This window comes from Cannabis sativa, chromosome 1 (assembly GCF_029168945.1).
Source record: "Cannabis sativa cultivar Pink pepper isolate KNU-18-1 chromosome 1, ASM2916894v1, whole genome shotgun sequence".
In the NCBI taxonomy this organism is placed as follows: domain Eukaryota; kingdom Viridiplantae; phylum Streptophyta; class Magnoliopsida; order Rosales; family Cannabaceae; genus Cannabis; species Cannabis sativa.
Genome location: NC_083601.1, coordinates 17,252 through 43,508, shown reverse-complemented (window position 1 = coordinate 43,508; position 26,257 = coordinate 17,252). Strand labels below are relative to the sequence as shown.

The 26,257-nt window shown below is 35.7% G+C and overlaps 2 protein-coding genes and 1 non-coding gene across 3 annotated transcripts; all 3 read right to left on the bottom strand.

Annotated features, from left to right (window-relative positions):
* Positions 1-3,326: 3,326 nt before the first annotated feature.
* LOC115706290 (mini-chromosome maintenance complex-binding protein) lies at positions 3,327-7,867 on the bottom strand. The gene is made up of 14 exons (XM_030633885.2): positions 7,501-7,867; positions 7,180-7,293; positions 6,964-7,071; positions 6,685-6,816; positions 6,334-6,375; positions 6,034-6,150; positions 5,775-5,936; positions 5,369-5,443; positions 5,102-5,215; positions 4,731-4,933; positions 4,452-4,587; positions 4,037-4,261; positions 3,876-3,943; positions 3,327-3,779 (listed from the first exon to the last, which is right to left on the bottom strand). The coding sequence occupies exons 1-14, from the start codon at positions 7,666-7,668 to the stop codon at positions 3,665-3,667; spliced, it is 1,779 nt and encodes a 592-aa protein (XP_030489745.1). The 5' UTR covers positions 7,669-7,867; the 3' UTR covers positions 3,327-3,664.
* A 2,290-nt stretch (positions 7,868-10,157) lies between these two features.
* LOC133033828 (small nucleolar RNA R71) lies at positions 10,158-10,264 on the bottom strand. Its single transcript, XR_009685889.1, has one exon. It is a non-coding gene; the product is annotated as a small nucleolar RNA R71 (small nucleolar RNA).
* A 10,578-nt stretch (positions 10,265-20,842) lies between these two features.
* On the bottom strand, positions 20,843-21,932 carry LOC115705987 (probable serine/threonine-protein kinase At1g09600). The gene is made up of 2 exons (XM_061118873.1): positions 21,203-21,932; positions 20,843-21,091 (listed from the first exon to the last, which is right to left on the bottom strand). The coding sequence occupies exons 1-2, from the start codon at positions 21,506-21,508 to the stop codon at positions 20,858-20,860; spliced, it is 540 nt and encodes a 179-aa protein (XP_060974856.1). The 5' UTR covers positions 21,509-21,932; the 3' UTR covers positions 20,843-20,857.
* Between the last annotated feature and the right edge of the window lie 4,325 nt (positions 21,933-26,257).

The following is a 26,257-nucleotide window of genomic DNA, read 5'->3' as shown; positions in this document are numbered from 1 at the left end:
GTTAATTGATTTTGATTAATCAATTATAATTCTAAAGTTAGACTATGTCTAATTTATGAATTTTCACTAAGCAAGGGCGAAATTGTAAAGAAAAGAGATTCTAGGTTTATTTATTAATTAAGAGAGTTTATATGTCTAATTAATAAATATATTAAATGACAATATTATTTAATAATTAATTTTTAGTTATTAAATAATTAGAATTGGCATTTAAATGGTTAAATTAGAAAATTGGCGTTTTTGAGAAAATGGGATGGAAAAATGACAAAATGGCAAAATTGCAAAGTGGGCCCATTATCCATTCTAGGGCTGGTCACTTAGTGTGATTTTACTATTTATTTTTCTATTATTTTAATGCCAAATAATTCTAACCTAAACCTAGGTGGTTACCTATAAATAGATAGTGATGGCTCTCATTCAAACTTAACTTTGTCAGATGAAAAATGAGCCTCTTTCTATTTACCCTAGCCGCCACTTCTTCTTCTCTTTTCCTCTTCAATTTTTCGAACCTTGAATGAATGAGTGAGTGCCCACACACATCAAGTGGTATCTCAATCATAGTGTGTAAGACTGTAGGAGATTCCAAACAACAAGAAGAAGAATAAGCATCAAAGGAATGAGAGAAAGAGATCCAGGTTCAGATCTTGGTGATGCTCTACTACAGAAAGGAATCAAGGGCTAGAGATCTGAACGGAAGTAGTCATTATATTCCGCTGCACCCAATGTAAGGTTTCCTAAACTTTATATGTATTTATTTCATTGTTTTAGAATTCATATTAGGATGTTAATGAAACATACATGGTAGTAAATCTAGATCCTGGTAAAATATTTCCAGCAGGTGGTATATTAATTTTTGACTATGGTATATCTGCTTATGATTGTGGTATATAGTTTTTGTATGCTACTGTATATTGTGGAAAACAATTCATTTAATAGTATATTAGTTTAAGTTTGTGATATATGTATATTGGTTTAAGGTATATTGTTTGTATATCATACGATATATTAATAAAAAATTAATTATATGGTTAAATAACATATTAGACAACAACAACAGCATCAAAATCTAAAAGAATAAAATATATTATACATTTTATATGATGAAAAAATAGTTGACAAAAATTCAGTAGAGAGGTTTTCATTTATTGTTTTTCATAATTTTTATTAAAGGAATAAAACATATAATACCTTTTATATAATGAAGGGTATTTTAGGTATTAAAAAGTAAAAAAGGACATTTGCTTTATTATTTTAAAAAATGGACATTAACTATTTATAGAGTTAGAAATAGGGCCATTTATTTACATTTCTCTTTTTTTTTACATTTTGTTGAGCAAAGTGTATTTTTGTAATTTTTAAAACTTTATAAGAGTATCTTTGTAATAAAAAAATTTAAATCGTAAAATTGTAAATAAAATAAAAATATTTTTAAAAATTTCCATTTTATAAAATTAATCTTAGTTTATAAGAACATTAAAAAAAACTTAAAAGTAATTCATGTATAAACAACTTAATAATTTTAAAAGAAATCATGCAATTTTATTAATAGCAATCAACTAACCCATTCGAGACACCTCCTCTGTTAGAAACACGACTGGAATTAGAATAAGAAAAACGAGCCAACTAATCGCCCCCTGATTACCAGATCGTTTGATAAAAGAAACAGAAATAACATCAGATGAAAAAGCTTACAACATCAAAATTAATCTTAAACAAACTTATATTCAGTTTCATCCACCGCTCAAAAAACACAATAGTAGAAATTAATGCACCAAGTTCATTCAACCCCTTAGCTTGAGTACTCAACTATAGTGCAAGGTACATTACTGCACCACTAACAACCCCTTCAACGACAAAGAACATATTATTTCAAACCACTTACAACGACTTGATGGCTCAATAACAAAGAAAACAAACCAACAACGAAACAAAACAAAAGACACTTCATGGTATAGAGACAAGAATAATATATAGTGTTGATTGAGATTTTTGACAACAATTCATTCACAAAGTATTGAATAATTAATGCAAATTAAGGTAGAGGATTTTTTATGTGGTTGGGTATTAATGAGTTTTAGTCGACGAGCTATTTTTATTCCTGGATTGTGTTATAGAGATGCAATGATTCGATCTCCCTTTCCCCTACATTTTTGGGAATATTTATAAATAATAGTATAGAAAGAAGGTCACCATTGTCGTGCTTGTATAAACTATGTCTTGCACAATTTCTCAACTTGATTATAGGACATGATTACCTATTCTGTATGATGTTCCTGCACTTGATGTAGGCGTTTGGTGAGACTAGATTTGTCTTTTACTGATGATTTGACAGTTCATAATGTATTAGTCAAATTAGGAATTGGATGTCGTGAAGTCAGAGAATTATGGATTTAAACCCTCAAACACTCTTTCCGTGGTAAGGAGTAAGTTATTCTTTCCCATGCTGCATTAAATTTGTGCACAGTTTCTTGAACTTGGGCTACACGCTATACTTTGTACAATCCTCCTATCTCTCCTCTGGGTAAAGCTTACTTGCAGAAGGAAAGAGAAAAATCAACTGTCCTCCTGGAGGGTCTTTTAGAGATGACTAACTTTCTGAAGCTCCTCCTAATTATCAAACTCCGAATGTGATTTAACATAACACGTCCTGTACTATGGATCTCGTTGCCACATGGCCCTTTCTTGACGTGCCACGCATTTTAAGAAAAATCTTAGACAACATATAGGTTGATTAGGTTCACATCTCATAATCCTACTCACACTAGAAGACAATAATGTCAAAACCTAACTATAGTACGAAAAACTTAATCACAGTATCCTTAGCAAAACCTAATTGTCGGATCTAAACTAGAACCACCAACCTTCTATCACAACACCATGGACAAAAAGCCAAATTGAGTCCATGTAGAATCCAAAAACAAGACCATCCTTAGACCACCAACAATCTGATCCAGATCTCGATCGAACGAACCTCCCAACTACATCGAACGAAGTCTAAAACCCAAAAGAAATTGCCAACAACACTAAACAACCTATGAAGAAAATGAATATGACACACAAAGGGAACCCATCATGCTACGCCTGGTGCACCGAGATCACAGACCCCAACCAAACCACGATAATATTTACTCCTATTCCAAATAATAATTTTAAAAAAAATTACTTCATATACTATTTTTTAACTTTTTTTTTAATTTACAATTTGAATTGTTCCAATAGTTATTCTAATAATTTCTATGTAAATTAATATATGAATTTTAATTGTGATTTAAGTTAATCTATTAGTTGCTATGTAAATTTCTGTAAAAATGCAAAAAAAAAATGTGTAAAAATAAAAAACTCCAAAATTTATTGACAAGAAATTTTGTGTTCTGTATTCACAACAATGGTAAAATCACTAATATATCAGCCTAGGAAAAAAAATTGCCTTATTTCACACATTTGTCCTTTAAATTATCAACTTTTACATTGAATATTAACCACCGAACGAAAACGATCAAGTAAGTAGGCTAAGTGTTGGCCCGCAGCTTTCGGAAGGTATTTACTATTAAATAAACAGAAACTCAATTAGCACCCACTGTTAAGTAAAAGAGATTCATTGTATCAATCTAATTTATAATTTACACAGATAGCAAAATATCAATTGGGACTTGGGAAAGAACAGTCACTTGAGCCGCTCTCGTCGCAGCCTATCTAGCTCTTTCACCATCTGCCAATGCTCTAAAGAGAGAGACGTTTCCCCATAACTCATTGACATTAGACGGGCCATTGTCAGCAAACTGTGACCACAATAGAGTTTATACAACTATAAAGTAAACTCAATTCATAATACTTATATAGTAGCATGCATATTAAAAACTTGGGACTTTTCTAACCTGCTAAAATCTTGGCTACCCAAGCTTCGATCTGCTTGCCTTGCTTCAACCAAGTCATTTTCTATCACCTGAAAAGTATACAATAAATATTAAGTACTTGGAAGCTTCAATTAAAAGTGTTCAAGTTTTGAAATGAAACCCATGAATGAAGGCAGTCTTACCGTCTGCATTTCTGAATCTATAGAATGAGCCAATGTTCTAAGTGTAGCCAAGTACCATCTCCAAGCTTCTACTGCTTCTGTGGATGCTTGAGAAGAAGCAACTGAAGAAGGCTGGAACGGTATAACTAAATCAGCAGGACAAATGTTCGATTTCCCTTCCGAAAATATAAGCAACTGGATATCAGCTGCCATGTCCATTTTGTAGTACTTAAAGTCGTACTCCACCTGATATACAAATTATAAGGTAGTATCAGTTTCATGATAGTTAGTGGTTACATTAATATGTAAAATTTAATTTTATTTAAAAAGAAAAAAAAAGGAAATCATGAAGCAAAATATTAGAAATCTACAAGCCTGCTCATCTCAGTTTCACATATATTATATAATATATAAAATTTGATAGGATGAAAATCACCTTGTGCATCACCATTAAATGTTTAAGCAATCTTGCATTGTCAACCCCAACATAGTTGAGGGTTCCTGCATCCAATCGGGTCTCATCAATGATCAAGTGTGAGCCCTCAGCCAGCTGCAGACTCCCAGTTATCAGTCTGGAAAAAAAATGTTGGCATAGCAAATATATGAAGTGAGCATTATCTTAAAATAAAAGTTGAAAACTCTTCTGCCAACAAAATAAAGTAGAAATCTACATGTGAACTTGAATCATAATTTACAAATAGTAATATCTATATACCTATTTGCCTCGTAATCCTTCTTGGGAGCAAGAGAAGCAGTATTGAGATACCCAACTGTTAGTGGCATATAATGAGTGAAAGGTAGGAGGTTCTTTATTGCAAGGCTAAGTTGAGTGCCAAACACAGAAACATTTTCTTTGCTAAAACCAGTGAGATTTAGCGAAAGATTCCCCACAGTAACAATGTCGTCTCTAGAATGAACCTGGCAAGAAAAGCAAGTAAAACTATAAGCACACGGTTAAAGTGAGACAAAAAAGTGCTCATAGTGACAGAGTTAATATATTTATAAAAATGAAAAACTAGGAAAGTATGAAATATGAAATGCAACAAGCAGAAAAATGACAGTTAACACTGCACAAGGATTGCTTACTTTTGACAGAAGATGCATTAGTACAAAATGAGCAGATAGGCCATCATTGCCAAGAACATCCGTCAGATGCCTCAAGAGAGCTTCCCTTATCTCTTTGATAACCTGGGGCTTTGGCTGCACAATAAAACAGTAGTACAACTTTTAACAAAACTGCACAATGAATTAATGATGGAAAAAGATGCATAAGGTTCTAGAATTCTTATTACAGGTATGTTCTACCCAAACTTATTCTTATAATAAAATTTAATGAAGTGGGAAAAAAATCACCTCCAAAGTAGGAGAACTCTGGAGAAAGTCTTGAACAGCAAGCTTCCGATGAATGAAACAGTGTAGGTACGGTACCTGCAACCAAATGCAAAATGAGGTTGGCAAGACAACTAAACAAAATTATGGGAGCTAGTTCAGGTTTTAAATGAACATTTTAGTCAAGCTGCTTGTATACAACTCGCCAAGTAAATTTAGGAAATCACAGTACCAACATTGTGTAACTATTCATTAGATACTAACTTGGAAGTACCTATCTACCCTCTAGTGTCAGAAGGGAAATTGAATAGCATAAATAGATTCATATCAATAGTTACAAAATAGAGAAAAATAATTAGGTTCCAGCAACATTGAAATAATAATAAAATAAAAAAACAAAGTTCTAGAAGGTAGAGAATAGAAATAATACCTTGCTCCTGGGTAAATGCGCTAGTGCATCATCTTCCCTGAAGCCATTTTCGAAGTCATCATGCTCAACTTTATCGACTATACCATCTAAATCTGGTGTGATAACACCAATAAACTCAAAAACCTCATTTAGCTTTAAGTCAGACTCCAGCGTGTCGTATATCTAAAATATAAATAAAAGCTCCATCAGATATGAAAAGATAAGAGCATTTTCAGTTGTAACAGAACTAGCTTGGGAGAATTAATAATGCAAATATTACCTTGACAAGACAAGGAAGAGAGTCTTTCTCGTTATTAGGTGTAACACTTGCACTGGAGCAGGTGCCCGTAATTAATTCTTGAGGTAGATTATCCTGTGAAGTATGTCCATCTTCTCTCTAACAAATGAAAAGATAATGAATGAATGTTAAAAACAAAAGCTTGAAGAACGACCACATAAAATCACTTTTAACACTTATTTGGTTCTTCCCTAAACTCAACATCCCTCAGGTAATCAGAAAATAGATGCAAAAATAAAAATAAGAAACAAATGAAACCTGGTTCCACTCATTTTTACTTACCATCTTTTTGGTACTAGAACCTTCAATCACATCATCAGAGTCCTGTCATGAAAGAAAAATGAAACATTTCCATAAAATACATAACTAAAAAAACTATATAAACGATCACAAAACATATCAGTGAAAAAATCAATTTGCCGACTAGATTCAGCAAATTTCCGCAAATCATACTTCCAAATTTATGTGTGTGAATCACTTAGCTACTTCTATTTTGGAGCCTAACAAAACAACACCGAATGAACATTCTGCACTAATTTCAGCTATCCTACACTTATCCACTTTGTTATCCAGAACTTGTGAAATGATCCAAATCAAAACAGTAAATCCATATAAAAATGACTAAGGAATTACAAGTGTATCCATGCTATCCAGAGCTTCCTCGTCCAATCTAGGGCGCTTCTCTCTTTGAGGAGATGCCCAATCCATGCTTTTATAGACGTTTGCATCAGAAAACGATTCAGCCCATGAATTCTGGCCCGGAACCTGAAATAAAAGGACAACACAAAAGGAAAAAAGTCATGGCAAGGCAAGCTATGGTTTTGGTTTATACATATCCGAATCAAATTCAAAAATGGTTTAGGGCTCTTTGAAATTCACGGGCAAAGCTTGAGAAACAGAGGTATGACTCACCGGAACACAGTAGACCAAGCGTCGTTCCCAAATTCGCATATCTGAAGAAGAACCCATTGGAGATTGACAAACATCCGTAAACTTGTTGGTTCTCCACACGGAGCCATCCTTTAAAAATAAACATACAAATTAGTTATTACAAAATTAAAAGCTACACTAGTCTGAACTCTCAAAAGGATCGTCAGAAAAAAAAAACCAATAGAAGAGCATAAATACCTTGTAAGCACCGACGTAAAACTCATTCCCCAGCATGTCTTGTATCATACCACGGAATCGAACCAGAGTGTTGGGCTGAATCCTACTTATGGTTTTGTGATTCAGAATCGGCACCTAACACATTGCAAATCATAAACGAGAAGAAAAAAAAAAGAACTTAAGATTAAGATAACCATGAACAATACCCTGAAAATTTAGGTCAAGCTTCAAGGACGAAATAGCTGAACAATTTCCACCCAATATTTCGAAACTCTAAAATTTAGGGTTTCCAAATAAATAACTAACTCCAACAAATCAACCGGAGTTGAAGAGAATCCGAACCTGAGAGAGGCCATTCTGATCAGAGAGGAAGTGGCGGAAGACATCTAAAGCCCCCCAGTCAGCGTTGGCGAAGGAAGCTGGGTCGGCGCCGGAAGCAATGGCTTTGTCGAAGGTCGATCGAACGGCCCCAAGAGGGTTGGCAAAGCAATCGTAGGCCATTCCCACCATAATTTTTGTTCCTCTTCCTCTGTTTCTTTGTTTCTCTCTCTTCTCTGTGACTCGGGCAGTGTGTTGTGGGGTGAAACTTTCCCGCCCCGATCGTCCTAATTTAGTGGGGAGCTTCCCGCCAAATCTATGGAGGTAAGAGTTCTCTCCCGCCAATTTTAGCTGTGATCCAATACACGAGCCCCTGCGTAGGCTCGTTTTCGGGTGAGCCAAAGGGACTATATTGGGTTAGTTGATTGATTTGATGGGCCTCAACAGTCAAAAGGCCCACAAGTACTTCCTCACTCACCCACACCAAAGTGAAAACAAAATTAACAAAAAATGATGGAGATTATTTCTCAAATACAAAAAAAAGAAAAAAAAATTACAAGATTGTACATAATTTTAAATATTTTATAATTTTTAAGATTTTATTTATAGGAAATATAATCTTTTGATGATATCGTGTTTTTTTTTTATGTTGTTCTCTTAATTTTTCTTTTTGGGTTTTTTATTATTTGAATATTAATTTTATGTTGTTTGGATATTGTATTAAAATAGAATTTTGGTCGTTGTTAGGTTATAATTAACCTATATTTCGGGTCTTTAAAGTTAGCATTATTTCGTCTATTGGTGTCTTTTGGAGCAGTTTTACGCTTGATTTTCATTATTTCAGGTTCCCGGGGTGTTAAAGTTCGAATTCAGTCAAATGGCGAAAAACTGGGACAAACTTGGAAAAATTGGAAAATTTGGTTCCTGAAGCATCAGTAGTCGCGACCTCTGATGAGCCTGGTCGCGACCCTTTTTCCTGGTCGCGACCCAGGTCGCGACTTCGTAAGATTGGCAGAAACTCGGTTTTTCGAGTTTTGCCTGTAGTCGCGACCAGCTTAAATGCTAGTCGCGACTATGTACGGAAATCGCAGATTTGACCTAATTTTGATTTTTCACTCAATTGGAGGCTCACCACTTATCCCTATATAAGGAATACGACATTGAAGGTCAAAGGCAAGCAAAAACAGACCTAATAGTGGAGGCAAAGTGGAGAGGAAGCTATCTTGAAGACTCGGAGCGATACCACCTTCTAGTTTCTTTCTTTTACCATTTTTATTCATCTTTATGTTTGTTTTTAATTCTGAATTAATCATGGATGTTTTTAGAGTTATTATGAGCTAAATTTCCCAATAAGGGAGGATGATGAATGTTGTTTAAGTTTATGCCTAGTTAATAAATAATTGCCATTCCTTCATCTTATGTGTGAATACTATCTTTATTTGTGTTTAATTTCATGTGTAAGCTTGATCACCTTTTACATGCTCTATGATCCTAATTCGAAATCTGAAAAGTGAGAATTAGGAATGCTAAAATTTGGATAGTCTAGGTTTTGATGTAAAACGACAGTATTTACATAGCCTAGTGACTAATAGATTATTGCTTAATGCTGATTTTGTGTTGATCTAATTAAGAAGTTAATTAGAGAACATATTATTTAGAACCTAAAAGATCTGAAAAGAGTTAGGTTAATTTATAATCTGTCTTTCACATTGAGATAAGGATAGCAGTTAGGCAATAACATAGGTAACTTATCAACAGGATTCACCTTCCTAATCTCTCATCTTGATTAATCTTCGTTTATTTTCTCTCTAATTTCTGAGTTATTTACTTTTAAAATTGCAACTTATTATTTTACCAAATAGAATCATAATTATAATTTAGTAGTACTCAATCCAATTCCCTGTGGTTCGACCTCACTTGCGTGAGATACTACTTGATACGTACACTTGCGTAATAAACAGAATTTTCGTAACAAGTTTTTGGCGCCGTTGCCGGGGAATTGTTTAAAGATTGATATTACACAAAATTATACTAACTTCTACTTTGGTATATTTTCTCTTGCTGATTTTTCTAACCTTTTTCTTGCAATATTTTCTTGATTTATTTCAGGAATCATAAGTGTATGCGCCGTCAAGGACAAGCAGTGATATTGCCAGTTGATCCCGAAATCGAGAAAACTTGTAGAAGAAACCGAAAGAACAAGAGGCAAGAGGGAGTTTCAGCAATCGCCGAAACTTCGTACATCATGGCCGCCAATGCCGCAAACAATGGAGGCAATAACGGTAACAATGGTGGCGCGGTAGAAGATCAAGCTAATGGCCGCGGCTTGAGAGATTACATTCTCCCTACTCGACGGGAGTGCGGTCATGTATCGGGCCACGGCAGTGGAAGCAAACAACTTTGAGATCAAACCCGCCATATCGCAGATGATGCAATCTTCGCCCGGTTGGTGGCCTCCCTTCGAAGATCCTAATCTGCATCTCTCTAATTTCATGGAACTTTGTGAAACCTTTAAAGTTAATGGAGTTAGTGATGATGCTATTCGACTGAGACTGTTCCCATTCTCTCTTAGAGAGCGGGCCAAGAGTTGGCTAAACTCCTTGCCACCCAACTCTATTGCCACCTGGAATGATCTGGCAACGAAATTCTTGTCAAAGTTCTTTCCTCCAGCCAAGTCTGCAAAGCTGAGAGGAGAAATTAATAATTTTCTCCAACAAGATAATGAATCTCTCCATGAGGCTTGGGAGAGGTTTAAAGATTTGATCAGAAAGTGCCCTCACCATGGTATAGAGAAGTGGATGCTGGTCCACAACTTCTACAATGGGTTGGTAGGAAATACAAGAACTTTAATAGATCTTTGCACTGGGGAGCCTTTATGAGGAAGAGTGCTAATGAGGCATATGATCTATTAGAGGAGATGGCTCTAAACAATCAACAGTGGCCAACTGAGAGGAGTCAATCAAAGAAAGTAGCTGGTGTGTTAGAGGTCGATGCCATCACCAAGTTGACAAGACGGAGTTGAGGCATTGACAAAGATAATTGCAGGGCAAGCTAAACAAGCCCAAGTTGTGTGTGAATTATGTGGGGGAAGCCATCACTTTTCAGAATGCCAAGCTGATGTGGATGATTTGCCAATGGATGAAGCTAAAGCCATTGGAAATTATTCACAGAACAACAACAACAATTATGGGTTCAACCAGGGTAACAACCGAAGAAACAGTGGGTTCTATCAGCAACGAAATCAGAACCAGAATCAGAATCAACAGTTTAATCAGCAACAAACCTCTGGTGGAAATTCTAGTTTGCAGACAGATTTACTGCTTCAATTCATGACTGAAACTAGATCTTCAATCAAAGACCTGCAGACACAGATGGGCCAACTAGCAACTCAAGTAGCAACCCGTCCTCAAGGGAATTTGCCTAGCACAACTGAAGTAAACCCCAAGGAAAACTGCAAGGCAATTACCCTGAGAAGCGGTAAAAATTATGATGGTCCTGAATTGCCACAACTAGTGAATGGAGAAAAGGAGAATAAAGAGCAACCGATGTCGACCCCAACACCCACTCCAACGAAGGCTACTGATAGTCAACCACAGCCACAGCAGTCTCCACCAATTAATATAGATCACCATGTGAAAATACCCTATCCTCAGAGGCTCAGAAAGTCAAGTCTGGACAAGCAGTTCACCAAATTCCTGGAAGTGTTCAAAAGACTTCACATTAACATTCCCTTTGCTGAAGCTTTAGAGCAGATGCCAAGTTATGTGAAGTTTATGAAGGAAATCCTGTCAAAGAAGAGAAAGATGGAGGACTATGAGACAGTGGCTCTAACTGAAGAGTGCAGTGCCATCCTACAGAAGAAACTCCCTCCTAAACTAAGAGATCCAGGGAGTTTTACTATTCCTTGTACTATAGGAAAAATTGAGGGAATAAATGCACTTTGTGACTTGGGAGCTAGTATTAACTTGATGCCTCTATCGGTGTTTAAAAGACTGCAGTTGGGTGAAGCAAAGCCAACAACAGTAACTCTCCAATTGGCGGACCGATCACTAGCCCATCCTAGAGGAGTCATTGAGGATGTGTTAGTTAAGGTTGATAAGTTCATCTTTCCAGCTGATTTCATCGTCTTGGATATGGAAGAAGATAGCAATGTCCCAATTATTCTTGGGAGACCATTCTTGGCAACTGGCCAAGCCTTAATCGATGTTCAGAAAGGTGAATTAAAGCTGAGAGTCCAAGGAGAAGAAGTGGTCTTTAATGTGCTAAAGGCTATGACGTACCCAAAGGCAAGTGATAACTGCTTCTTTATTGATTTGATTGATGAAATGGTGAGTGAGAAAAAGTTGCTAGATGATCCTCTTGAACTAAGTCTAACTGAAGATGAATTGACGGAGCAAGAAGGACAAGAGGTCATGGGGTATGTGAAGTGGCTCGACTCCTATGGGCCTTTGAACAGAAGATACTTTGAGGAATTGGGAGCAGTTCCAAAAGAGCTGAAGCCATCTACTGAAAAGCCCCCAGAACTTGAATTGAAGGTGCTTCCTAGTCACTTGAGGTATGAGTTTTTGGGTCAAGATAAAAAGCTGCCAGTTATTGTTTCAGCTTCTCTCCGATGTGGAACCGATAGACTTTTGAGGGTACTTCGGGCTCACAACAAGGCAATCGCTTGGACACTAGGAGATGTTAAAGGAATCAGTCCTTCAACAGTGATGCATCGAATTCTCATGGAAGACAACGCCAAGCCAACTATTGATGCTCAAAGAAGACTCAATCCACCCATGAAAGAAGTAGTCAGAAAAGAAGTAGTTAAGTGGTTGGATGCTGGAGTTGCTTATCCTATTTCAGATAGTAAGTGGGTTAGTCCGGTGCAAGTGGTCCCGAAGAAAGGTGGAATGACAGTGATAAAGAATGAAAAGAATGAGTTGATTCCTACAAGAACAGTCACCGGTTGGAGGATCTGCATCGATTATAGGAAACTCAACAAGGCAACAAGAAAAGATCACTTCCCATTGCCCTTCATCGATCAAATGCTAGACAGATTAGCGGGGCAAGAGTACTACTGTTTTCTTGATGGATATTCTGGGTACCACCAGATAGCTATAGCGCCTGAAGATCAGGAGAAGACTACTTTCACATGTCCTTATGGTACCTTTGCCTTTAGAAGAATGCCCTTCGGCTTGTGCAACGCCCCTGCCACTTTTCAAAGGTGTATGATGGCTATCTTTTCAGATTTGATTGAATCTTGTATTGAAATTTTTATGGATGATTTCTCAGTGTTTGGTTCTTCCTTTGATCATTGTTTGGAAAATCTGGAAAAAGTACTAACAAGGTGCGAGAAGTCTAACTTGGTGTTAAACTGGGAGAAGTGTCACTTTATGGTAACAGAAGGAATTGTTCTTGGGCACAAAATTTCAAAAGCAGGAATTGAGGTGGATAAGGCAAAGGTCTCAACAATAGAAAATTTGCCACCTCCAGTTTCTGTAAAAGGAGTGAGGAGTTTCCTGGGACATGCTGGCTTCTACCGCAGATTTATCAAGGACTTCTCTAAAATCTCAAAACCTTTATCGAGCTTACTTGTAAATGGAGTTCCATTTGAGTTCGGAGAAGATTGTTTAAAAGCTTTCAAGATTTTAAAGGAGAAATTGATTACAGCACCGATAGTAACTTCACCAAATTGGGAACTGCCGTTTGAGTTGATGTGTGATGCTAGTGACTATGCCATTGGAGCGGTTCTGGGTCAAAGAGTTGACAGAGTATTCCACACAATCTACTATGCTAGTAGAACTCTGAATGACGCTCAATTAAACTACGCCACTACAGAGAAGGAAATGCTGGCAATAGTGTTTGCTTGTGACAAATTTCGGCCCTACCTAATTGGAAATAAGGTAATTGTTTACACAGATCATTCAGCAATCAAATACCTTATGACCAAGAAGGATGCAAAACCAAGACTGATTCGGTGGGTACTTTTACTTCAAGAGTTCGACTTAGAGATAAAAGATAAAAAGGGCACCGAGAACCTGGTAGCAGACCATTTGTCAAGATTAGAGCTGCAAGAGAGTCAGAATACAAAAGAGGTGCAAATAAATGAGCAATTTCCTGATGAACAACTCTTTAGTGTGAGGGAAAACCTGATGGTACCTTGGTACGCTGACTATGTTAATTTCTTGGCTGCTAAAATAACTCCACCCGAGTCTTCGCGTCAACAATTGAAGAAATTCTTTTCTGAGGTGAAACATTACTATTGGGAAGAACCAATCCTCTACAAGCACTGCGCCGATCAGATCATAAGGAGATGTGTTCCTGAAGAGGAGATGTATTCTATCCTAAATCACTGTCATGCTTTACCATGTGGGGGACATTTTAGTGGGAATAGAACAGCTGCAAAAGTGTTGCAAAGTGGATTCTTTTGGCCAACGCTATTCAAGGATGCTACTACTTTTGTAAAGGCATGTGATCGTTGTCAACGAACAGGTAATATCTCAAGAAGAAACGAGATGCCTTTAACAGGAATTTTAGAAATTGAATTGTTTGATGTTATGGGTCCTTTTCCTTCATCCTTTAGCAATCAGTACATTCTTTTGGCTGTTGATTATGTGTCTAAATGGGTCGAAGCTTCAGCGACACCTCAAAATGATGGAAAGACAGTTCTCCGCTTCTTACAAAAGAACATTTTTACTCGGTTTGGTACTCCTCGAGCAATAGTAAGCGATGAAGGGAGCCATTTCTGTAACAAGCAGTTTGAAGCACTCCTCTCAAGATATGGTGTTCGACATCGAACTGCTTTACCATACCATCCCCAAAGTAATGGCCAAGCTGAAATCTCTAACCGAGAGATTAAGATGATTCTGGAGAAAACAGTGCAAAGATCAAGGAAAGATTGGTCAAGGAAGTTGGATGACGCACTGTGGGCGTACAGAACAGCTTTCAAAACACCAATTGGCATGTCCCCATATCGGTTGGTGTTTGGAAAGGCTTGTCATTTACCGGTGGAGTTAGAGCATAGAGCTTTTTGGGCCATGAAGACTCTTAACATGGAACTAAAAGCTGCAGGGGAGAAAAGACTGTTACAGCTGAATGAGTTAGATGAGTTTCGGAACGAAGCATATGAAAACGCCAAGATATACAAAGAGAGAACTAAAAAGTGGCACGATAAAGGTCTAATACGGAAAGAGTTTCAACCAGGACAGCAAGTGCTACTCTTCAATTCAAGGCTGAAACTGTTTCCTGGAAAGCTGAAATCAAGATGGTCGGGACCATTTACGGTGGTCAAGGTGTTTCCTTATGGAGCGGTGGAGTTAAAAGGTGAAAGTCCAACAACTTTCAAAGTCAATGGACAAAGGTTAAAGCTCTACTTGGGAGGTCAGTTTGACCAAGCCAAGTCCGCCATGATCCTGGCGCCACTCTGAAATCCAAAGCTCAGCGTCTAGCTGCATGACGATAAACACAGCGCTTCTGGGAGGCAGCCCAAGTTTTATTTTGTTTTGATTGTTTTGTTAGTATTTTCAATTTTTAGTTTCGTACCAGACATTATTTCTTTTTAATTGAATCGTGAAAAGCGTGAAAAAAAAAAAAAAAAAAAAAAAAATTCGACCTGAAGCCCAGAGGTCGCGACTAGCATTAAGCCTAGTCGCGACCTATTTCTCAAGTCGCGACCTCAGTCGCGACTTGCTGATTTTCCAAACGCCCAATTTTCCTCGATTAGCAAGTCGCGACTAGCCCGTGGCCGTGTCGCGACTTGCCGACGAAAAATTCTATAAATTCACACTTTCCCCCTCATTCAACCCTACACAAACCAAATTCAAATTTCAAATCCTCTCACTCAGACCCTACACTCTTTTCCTCTCAAAAATTCAATTTTTCATCTTCAAACTTCAATCTTTTCATCTTTTCTCAAATTTCTTAAACCCAATCCAATCAAAAACCCAATTTCACTCAATAATCTACACATATCTTCAAAACCCACACCAAAGAATACCCAAAACCAAAAAAATCACCATTGTTGTCACCCTCAAACTCAAGCTTTCAAGACATTCAACAATGGAGGTGGAGTTAAGCGTTTTCGGGTTGTAAGTATCACTTTCTTCATGCTCTTAAAAAGTTGATTAATTATTTTAAGTTTTGAGTGATATAATTGTGTGTGGGGTAAAAATTGATAATATTGGGTTTATTATTATTGTATTGTGGTATTAAGTGGTTAGGAACATTGATTGAGTGAATTTTGTATTTTTGGGATAGAGGAAATTTAAGGGGAGGTGCTGCCCAAATTTTTTCTTAAAAAAAAAAAAAAAAAGAAGTTTCGAAAAAAAAAAAAAAAGTTTCCTTCAAAAAAAAAAAAAAAAAAGAAAAAAATGGCACCAAAGAGGACAAGGAATGTTGAAGAAGGTTCGTCTTCGAACCCACCACCAACGGGTTTTGATAGAACCCGCTTTGGTAGTATCGAGGCTCACAATCGCTTCGTAAGGTTGAAGAATAGAGCTTATATTGAAGATAGGGGTATTGAATTCCCTGAAAATCCATTGAGGCGCCAACCTCGGTTTGAGACAATCGCAGCGCAAATTGAAAGAATGAAGTGGGGAAGTTTCGTGGATACTCGGGGTCGGGCTAATGTTACTATGGCCTGTGAATTCCTTGCAAATTGGCCCGACCGTCGAAATGGGGAAGTGAAGGTTCGTGGAAAGAAGGTTCCCGCCACTGCTGACGCATTCAATGTGATGTTTTCTCGTCCCATTACACTAGGGAGGAACAACGCCTCCGAATTATTGAGGAAGAAGAGCAATTTGACATGGTGGATGTCGCGGAGACAGTGGGATTTCCTGGGTTGAGGTTCCATGACAATGATGGTACCGAGGGGTCGCCCAATATTCTGTACCGGTGTGAGATTAACCCGGTGGCAAAAACATGGCTGTACTTTGTGAGTGCTCGGTTAGTGCCCAACAAGCATTTTTCCGATGTCCAAATGGATCGCCTTAAATATGTGTACGCCATAATGAAAGGGTACAACATTAACATTGGACAAGTCATACGGCAAAGCATTGACCAAATCGTGCAAGGAGCCACGGGAGGTGGTTTCGGTTTGGCAGGGGTTATCACAGAACTCTGCGGGGCATATGAAGTTCCTCAGTTAGAGTTTGACAATACGGTGTTGCCACTTCGTAAGATGGACATCGCCTTTGTCAACAGGCTGAAAGAGCCACACCCCTATGGGCAGCCACCACCTGATGCACCGCAAGGGCGTAGGCGGCAACGTGAGCCTAGTGTTGAAGAAGAAGAAGAGGAGCAAACACTTCAATTGCCTGGGCCCATCGATCCTACAACACAATATACTCATGCACAGCTGAGTTACATAATTCAGCAAAACAACCACATGCAACAATACATGGTGCAAAGGAGTATCTATGATGAGGGACAAGTTCAGCAACTCAACTCTCTCATCAACAGAATGAACATTGGGATTGATGACCCGAACTACTTGGCACAACCTCCTCGGTTCTATCCCTATGACCAGCCGCCACCACCCAACCCTTTCTGAAAGGGTTTCAGGTAAGTTTCTTCTCTCTGCATTTTATTGTATACATTGGGGACAATGTAATATTTAGTTTGGGGGGAGAAGCTTAAAATTTTAAAATTTCTGCACTTTAAATTCTGCATTTTAATTTTCTGTTTTAGTTTTTTTTGTTTTAGTTAAGGAATGGCAATAAGCTTGATGATAATTGTATGCTGCTGATTAGTGTGATGTGATCTGAAACTGCAAAATAACTGTGTGCTTGATTTTGTTAACTCTTTGGATTAGTTTGGATGCTTAGGAACCTGTGTCTTTCTGCAAATACTCAAGTTGTGAAAACTGTTATAACTGTTTTACTATGGTTTGTGGTAAGATTGACAGGATAGCTTAGAACTTGCATGTTTATTCTTTTGAGGCGAAATCCTTGGTAGTGTTCAATTGGAATATGATTTAGGCATTTGTTGGATAGTTTGAGCCTTTCAAGCCTACCATAATAATGTTTATCCCTAGTTAACCCTATTGAGCCTAAACCCGTTATGTTTTTCACCCATTGATCCGAAAATTTTTAACCATACTATTGATTTTTCTTCACCATTATATGCATGATATCATAAGCCAAATAATTAGTTTGGGGGAGAGAAATATTTAGTGTGAGAAAATAGTTAGAGGGAGAAGAACTTGTAAGATTGAGAAAAGAAAAAAAATGTGTAATTCAATGTCACTGAGAAAGTTGAGATGATGAGGAAATATGAAAAAAAAAAAAAGAGAAAAAAAACACAATAAAAAGTAAGAATGTGTTTGAAAAAAAAATTTCAGTGATGTTGGGAAAAATAATAGAGATATCTTCTCTCAATCTTGGTAGATGTGGGAACGCTATGGGGGATTGAAAAAAAAAGTAAGAAGCTTGTGGGTTCTGTTTGTGTGCTTATGATATCTTGAGCCAAAAATTATCTTTCGCCTATCCCTGAATATCTAAGCCATACTACCTAGACCTTGAAAAGACCTAATGATTCCAAAGAATACTGTCAACATTAGTGGAGAAAGGTAAGCATGCAAGCTTATGAGTTATCGGGTTGTGGAACTAATGGCAAGAGTAAAACTTTTATAACAATGTTTCATACTTGAGTAGATTGTTGCAGTTGTACATAGTGTTATTAATTGAGCATCCGAGTTAATTGTTAGAGTTAGTAAGAACAAAATTCTAGTTTATGCAAGGAAGGAAACAGAGCATGAGTCGGCAGTGTAGTGATTATCTGATAGTGTAGTTAGTTTTTTTTTTTTATCTTACTCGGGGGCGAGTAAGAGTCTAGTTTGGGGGAATTTGTTAGGTTATAATTAACCTATATTTCGGGTCTTTAAAGTTAGCATTATTTCGTCTATTGGTGTCTTTTGGAGCAGTTTTACGCTTGATTTTCATTATTTCAGGTTCCCGGGGTGTTAAAGTTCGAATTCAGTCAAATGGCGAAAAACTGGGACAAACTTGGAAAAATTGGAAAATTTGGTTCCTGAAGCATCAGTAGTCGCGACCTCTGATGAGCCTGGTCGCGACCCTTTTTCCTGGTCGCGACCCAGGTCGCGACTTCGTAAGATTGGCAGAAACTCGGTTTTTCGAGTTTTGCCTGTAGTCGCGACCAGCTTAAATGCTAGTCGCGACTATGTACGGAAATCGCAGATTTGACCTAATTTTGATTTTTCACTCAATTGGAGGCTCACCACTTATCCCTATATAAGGAATACGACATTGAAGGTCAAAGGCAAGCAAAAACAGACCTAATAGTGGAGGCAAAGTGGAGAGGAAGCTATCTTGAAGACTCGGAGCGATACCACCTTCTAGTTTCTTTCTTTTACCCTTTTTATTCATCTTTATGTTTGTTTTTAATTCTGAATTAATCATGGATGTTTTTAGAGTTATTATGAGCTAAATTTCCCAATAAGGGAGGATGATGAATGTTGTTTAAGTTTATGCCTAGTTAATAAATAATTGCCATTCCTTCATCTTATGTGTGAATACTATCTTTATTTGTGTTTAATTTCATGTGTAAGCTTGATCACCTTTTACATGCTCTATGATCCTAATTCGAAATCTGAAAAGTGAGAATTAGGAATGCTAAAATTTGGATAGTCTAGGTTTTGATGTAAAACGACAGTATTTACATAGCCTAGTGACTAATAGATTATTGCTTAATGCTGATTTTGTGTTGATCTAATTAAGAAGTTAATTAGAGAACATATTATTTAGAACCTAAAAGATCTGAAAAGAGTTAGGTTAATTTATAATCTGTCTTTCACATTGAGATAAGGATAGCAGTTAGGCAATAACATAGGTAACTTATCAACAGGATTCACCTTCCTAATCTCTCATCTTGATTAATCTTCGTTTATTTTCTCTCTAATTTCTGAGTTATTTACTTTTAAAATTGCAACTTATTATTTTACCAAATAGAATCATAATTATAATTTAGTAGTACTCAATCCAATTCCCTGTGGTTCGACCTCACTTGCGTGAGATACTACTTGATACGTACACTTGCGTAATAAACAGAATTTTCGTAACAGTCGTAAATTTCTCTTTTTATTATCGTACGAGAAAATAAACAAAATTAAAAAACTAAAGTTTTTCTTTTCAAAAAATACGGTAGAGGAGGCTTCTTCCATAAAGAACTTATCCTTCTTGACAAAGCAAAATAAGTGAGTTGCTCTTCATTGTCGACAACACTTCACCAACACAATCAAGTGATGGAGATCCAAAATCAACAACCACCAACGGTGTATAAGCTTTTTGCGATCTCTATGAACACCGACTAGGAACTTTAGCCTGATCTCTATGAACGTCGGTGAGAATTTTGCATCGATATTCTGCCATGGTAACAGGATCACCTTGGGGAGATCTCCATGAAACCAACGAGAAATGATCAACAATCGAGGGGGAGATCTAGTGGAGTCAACGATTATAACGATTGAGGGAGATCTCCTTAAATTTTCATACCCACGCGTTTTGGGTTTTCTTTCAAAAAAAAAACAAATTTGATTTTTTCTTTGGAATAAAAATAAATAAATTTGATGTTGTGTACTATGTTTTCTTCAATTATTTTGTTAACTATATTTGTTGTAGTTTGGCTAAGTTATATATATTTTCATTATTATTTTTTTTATAATTTTCAAAAATCTAGAAGGAAACCACTGCATTAAATTTATGGGAAATATAATTGTATAAGTTTATATTTGATTGGACCGATATTGAATATTGAATAGAGAAGCAAATATTTTAATCTTATCATTATATCTATTTTCAATCAATATCACTTAATTGATCATAGATCAATTTGATTTGAATTCTGACATGATTAAACTTTAAGCTAATTGTACTATTCGAGTTCTTTGACTTGTTCGTTACCAGCTTATCTTAAGGTATAACTCATACTTACATCTTGAGAACTCGATAGTATAAATTATAATTGAGTGTGAGTGTTAATCATATATATGAATATACTAGATGAGAGTTACGTGGCGAGCCACGTAAATATTAGTTTTATATAAGTTCTAGTGGTTTTTATTTAAGAATTCAGTAACTAAGCAACGGCAACAACAATGGTAGATAGATCTATTTAAGTATTTCATATTTGTAAAGATTATAAATCTAAACTTTTAATTTTCTTGATTTGAGATTTTGAATTGTTCTGATTTATTTGTTTATGAATTTATTGAAATACTTGAATATTTATTTGTTCTGATTTTAAATTGTTCTGATTTATTCATACTTGAATATTTATATATTGATGATTGTTAATGAAATTAGTCTGTAGCTTGAAATTGATTATCAGTGCCATGCAATTAGGCTGAATTAGGTTAATATTTATTTATATTTCGAAAGAGAATTCACACCTCACTCTTGAGAGCAAAAGATGTTGTCCTTCGATTGGAAGGATCTGTGGAAAGAAAGGTCTCCATAAGCTTCATAGCAGGAGCAGGAAGTTCTTTAAATGTCTCTGCAACACATCGTCTGTAAGGTTGTGGAGGCTTCATTACTGTTGCATGGCGTAAGTGCAAATTCCTCCAATATTCTTCAGATGGCGAGCCACAGAGCTTAAAGATTTTCTGTAGCTGCTCAACCTACAAAAGAAAAAAGAGTTTATATAAGTGACATCTAGTATAGCATAATGTTCTAGATTCATTAGTGTATGGAACGAAAGGCTACTAACATTCAACAATGTATACATTTACCTCTGTTTTTCCAGGCAAGATAGGTCTGCCAGAATATAGTTCTCCGAGAATGCAACCAGTACTCCATAAATCCACTGCAACCCCATAATGAGAGGCTCCAAGTAGAAGTTCCGGTGGTCTATACCAAAGAGTAACCACGCGGCTCGTCAATGAGACACTATTATGAGGATCGTAAAAACTTGCCAAGCCGAAATCCACAATTTTCAAGATACCATTATTGTCAATAAGAAGATTTGAACCCTTTATGTCACGATGTAGAACACCATGACTATGACAATTATCAAGTCCGCTCAAAAGTTGATGCATGTAGCATTTGACCTAAAGAAATTTAGGCACCACATTATAGTTTAAGCATCAAATCATACCAAAAGGAAACTTCCAAATATTCATTCTTTCTGCATAATTTTGTTAAATGGTCATTGATGACGACAAAATAATACCAGAACAAACAGAAACTCTAACAAGATGAGTACCTGCGATTCGATGAATTTTATACCAGGACGAGATGCAAGTCCAATAAGATCATGTTCCATATACTCAAATATAAGGTATAAGTTGCAAAAGGTACGTGATGTGCTCAACCCTTCCAACTTAATAAGAGGTCCTTGCGTTCTCATCAGTATCATCTGTAAACCATCAATAACGATTAAAATGAACATCAAAATTCAATTTCAATGCCAAATTCATATATAGACCACAAACGAATCAAATCTAAACCAAATCCAAAGAAAAACGCTAAAATTACCATTGCAATTGGTATCAATATTCAGAAAATATATATGTATACAGTATATGTATATAATATATATATAAAATAAAACATTGAAAATCCTCATATCAAAAAAGAATGAAATACAGTCTAGGCTTAGAAGAAAAAAATGAAACATAAACATAAACATATTTTTCAAAAATTTCTAAACTGATAACAAAAAAAATGAAAGAATGTGGACTAACATAAGCTTTGATTTGATCAGAGGAAATTCTTGCTTGTTTCCGAGTGAGGATTTGGTTCTTTAGATTTTATATTTATAGGCCGTTTCCTCTTTTTTCAAAATGTCAAAAAATATTCGTTTTCCTATTTGTTTGTTATTTATATTATTTTTTATATCTTGTTTTACAAATACATTATTATTGAAAACTAATAATAATTTAAAATATTGTTAATTTAAAAAAAGATGGTTTAATTTTTTGGGTTTATATGTTAACGGAGATCAAACATATTAACATCGTTAAGTTTAATAGAATATTCTTTTATTTTTAAGGTATATTCTGTTAAACCAAGAAACCAAGAAATATCGTTAGATAGACACTTTTAATATATAAAGATATTATTATTGAAAACTAATAATAGTTTAAAATATTGTTAATTTAAAAAAAGATTGTTTAATTTTTTGGGTTTATATGTTAACGGAGATCAAACCTATTAACATCGTTAAATTTAACAGAATATTCTTTTATTTTTAAGGTATATTCTGTTTAACCAAGAAACCAAGAAATGTCGTTAGATAGGCACTTTTAATATATAAAGATATATATATCTTTTATATATTTAGAGAAATGAAATGATAGTTTCCTTTAAGCTTAGTTGAATGTGCTAAATGAAGAGATCTTATCTTAGTAATTATATTAGTTTACTGGAGTCCATTTACAAAGAACTAAGTGTTCAAGAATAAAATACATTTGAGAGGTAAAATGGTATTTTTAATCCCGACTCATTGTGAACCATCTATAGATAATCATGAATTGATTTGATTGAAATAATAGATAATTTATAGCGTATTTATATTATGTATATAGAGCATTCTATAAAATTATGTGTACAATTTCGAGTCTATAGTGGAGTCATGAGGAATTAATAAATTAAAAAATTTATTTGTTAAATTTTAAATCTACTTATTGGGAGCTTGACTTTATAGCTCATGGTCCTTGCAGTATCTAAGGTAATGTAATAATATGTTACAATAATTGATTATTTAATCAATTAAAATTCACAGTAGTAATTTTATCATTTTTAAAACTTTTCACTAAGTTGGTGAAATTAAGAAAATATGTAAAATAAATATCTAATTATTAATTATATATTTTGTTGTCAAATTAATAATAAATATTTAAATATTTTTTATTTAAATAATTCTCTAAATATAATCATTTAATTAAAACTAGTCTTTCAATACTAAAAACTTAATTGATTATAACAATAAAACTATGTCAGAGTTTTAAGTTCATTTGGACTTAAGTGAACAAAAGAGAAAATTTAAGCCCAATAGTCATCTAGTTGGATGGCAAGAAAATTATTTTCTTATTTGTATTTGTATTTGTATTTTTCATTTAATTAATAAGAGAAAAGGGCTATAAAAAGAAGGCTATAGACGAGCTTTTCAACAAATCAATTTTTTAGTCTAACATGTTATTTTGACATGTGGAAATAATAATAATAATCGACTAAATTTGAATAATACCAAATAATCACCATTTAACGTTTCATCTTATCTTTGAACGATTATTTATCGAATCGTCTTTCTGTTCGATGCTTGTCCTTCTTACAAATAACGTAGATGAATTATTCTTCTCGTAAAGAATTATCCCAAATGAGGTTTCGGATAATTTTTGTCTAATACTTATAGGAAAACTTTTCCAAGATACTTTCCAAGCCAATGCCTGGAGAAGTCTTGTCAGCCTACCTCGCAGTGTCCGAATACGCGATTAGTTCAGTACTAATCTGCGAAGACCAAAGTAGACAATATTTGGTGTACTATGTGAGCAAGCATCTCCTGTGTAATGACCGCTCTAGTAATGTGGATTAGTAAAGGCAATTAGCACTAATTTTTATTATTTTATTATTATTTGTGAATTAATTTTATATGTGGACCCCAATATTTAGAAATAAATATTAGAGTTATAATTTCTCAATTCCGGAGATTTTATTAAACTCTAGGGGTATTATTTAGCTTATATGTGAAATATGTTAATTTTGTAATTTTTGCTCGGCGACAACGGAAAATGCGATGGATGGCTAGATTGATCACATGGGTAAGTTTAGAACCCTATTTCATAGTGGGAAATAATTTAGAGAAAATAAATTATCGGGATTGAGTGGGGTTATGAATTTTGACCATTTTACCCCTAGCTTTAGAAATACCCTAGTTTTAAGTCTAAAGGGCATTTTAGTCTTTTGTTAAAAGGTGAGTGAGGTGGCTGCCTAGGTGTTTGACACCTAATCTAAGTTTTTTTTCAGCAAAGAGTTTTGGGGAAAAACTCTTGTCTATTGTGGAAAATTAAGAAAAAGGAAAAATTAGAAAAATTGCATTGTTCTTGAACTCTCTCTCTCTCTCTTTCCTTCGGCTGAAGCAAACCAGAGCAAGGATCAACTTATTCATTCCATTTTTCTGGGATTTAGCTAGAATTCAAGGAGGTTTCAACTAAGGTAAAGCCCTAGAACTTTTAAAGATATGATTTTAAGCTTTTTCTTTGATTTGAGTTTGTGAAATTGTAAGTTAGGGGCTGTTAAGGCTTGAAGTGCCTAGGGTTCGAATTTTAAGGTTTAGTTGAGTTGATTCTAGGTCCTAGCTGCTGGTTTTAATGGATGTAGATGGTTTTATGCAATTTTAGGTTTAAAGTTCAAAGCTTTGAGCTTTAATGGCATAATTGGATTTATTGGTTTGTTCTGTGAATTACTGCTTGGATTCTATTGTTTATGTATTGTATAGGTATACTGGAGAGTTTGGTAAGATTTGGGATGAAATTGAGTTAAGGGGATGAATTTTTGGGTTCCCAGCACAGAACCGGAATTCTGGTTCTGGGGGACCTGTACCAACCGGTCGACCGGTTGGTGACCCAGAACCGGATTGCCGGTTGGGAACCGGTCTGCCTGTTGGGGGAAATTCCAGAACCCTAGTTTTGGCCAATTTTGAGATATTTAGGGTATTGCCATGGGGTTTATCGATAGGGAAACGTTTAGTTTCAAGTTTAAGTCCCGGAAAGTGATTTAGCGAGTCACTCATCTGTGTTACAATTATTGTGATTAGGGCATCCATCTAGCACGTGAATTCCGTTCAGGTCGGCCAGCACACTTGAATTCGGAAAACAGGTAAGAACTGTGTATAATGTATGATGTGATTATCTGAATGTGTGTATATGTGTTTATATATGCATGCTTGAATTATGTTAAGCACTACCAACACTTGTATGAATAAGTTATAGAGTGCATTGGTATAGTGATTATTGTGACTGTGAGTACGATACAGTGATACCAACACGGGCACGGGAATATGCTAAGGTGTGTGGTACATCACTCAGTGTTACTCGGTGTTCGGGGACACTCGTACAGTGAGGTACGATGTGTATGTGGTATAGTGGTTGTACCCTGGTATTGAACGTTCATACTCATCTGTTAAGCTCTGTAAATAGGTGTATGGGCGCCTATTTACAGGTCGGAAATTATATGGTATGTTATATACATTTCTTGCGAGTACGGTTGACTCACAGTTTCTGCTTCTATGTGTAGGTAAAGGAAAGGCGAAGGCTGAACAGGAGTGAACCTGAGCTCGGGTGAGATTGTACATGTCAAGCGGCGCGACCTGGAGTGTTCGGTCTCGGGACATCTGGGAGTTATATTTTGAAAGTCGCTGTGCGACCTAGAACTTGTGTATTTTGAATGTATAGTTTGAAAAGTAAATTTTACAAAGTTTAAAAACGGGATCCCGGAATTTGTAAATATTATATTATATTACAAAGTAATATCTAAAGCAAAAGTTTTAATTTGACACGTTTTTTGAGAAATTTCTTTGATTAGCAAAGATTGCACAATAATTGAAAAAACACTGTAGCGTGCCTTAGCATTAGGGCGTAACATCCTGAACACCGAGATCCGCTATCCACAAATGGAACGACTAGCATTTGCATTGGTGATCGCTTCGAGAAAGTTGCGACCTTACTTTTAGGCACACAGTATTAAGGTTTTAACAATCTACCCCTTGCGGCAAGTTTTGGCCAAACATGAAGCCTCAGGAAGATTACTCAAGTGGTCAGTAGAACTGAGCCAGTTTGACATCAAAT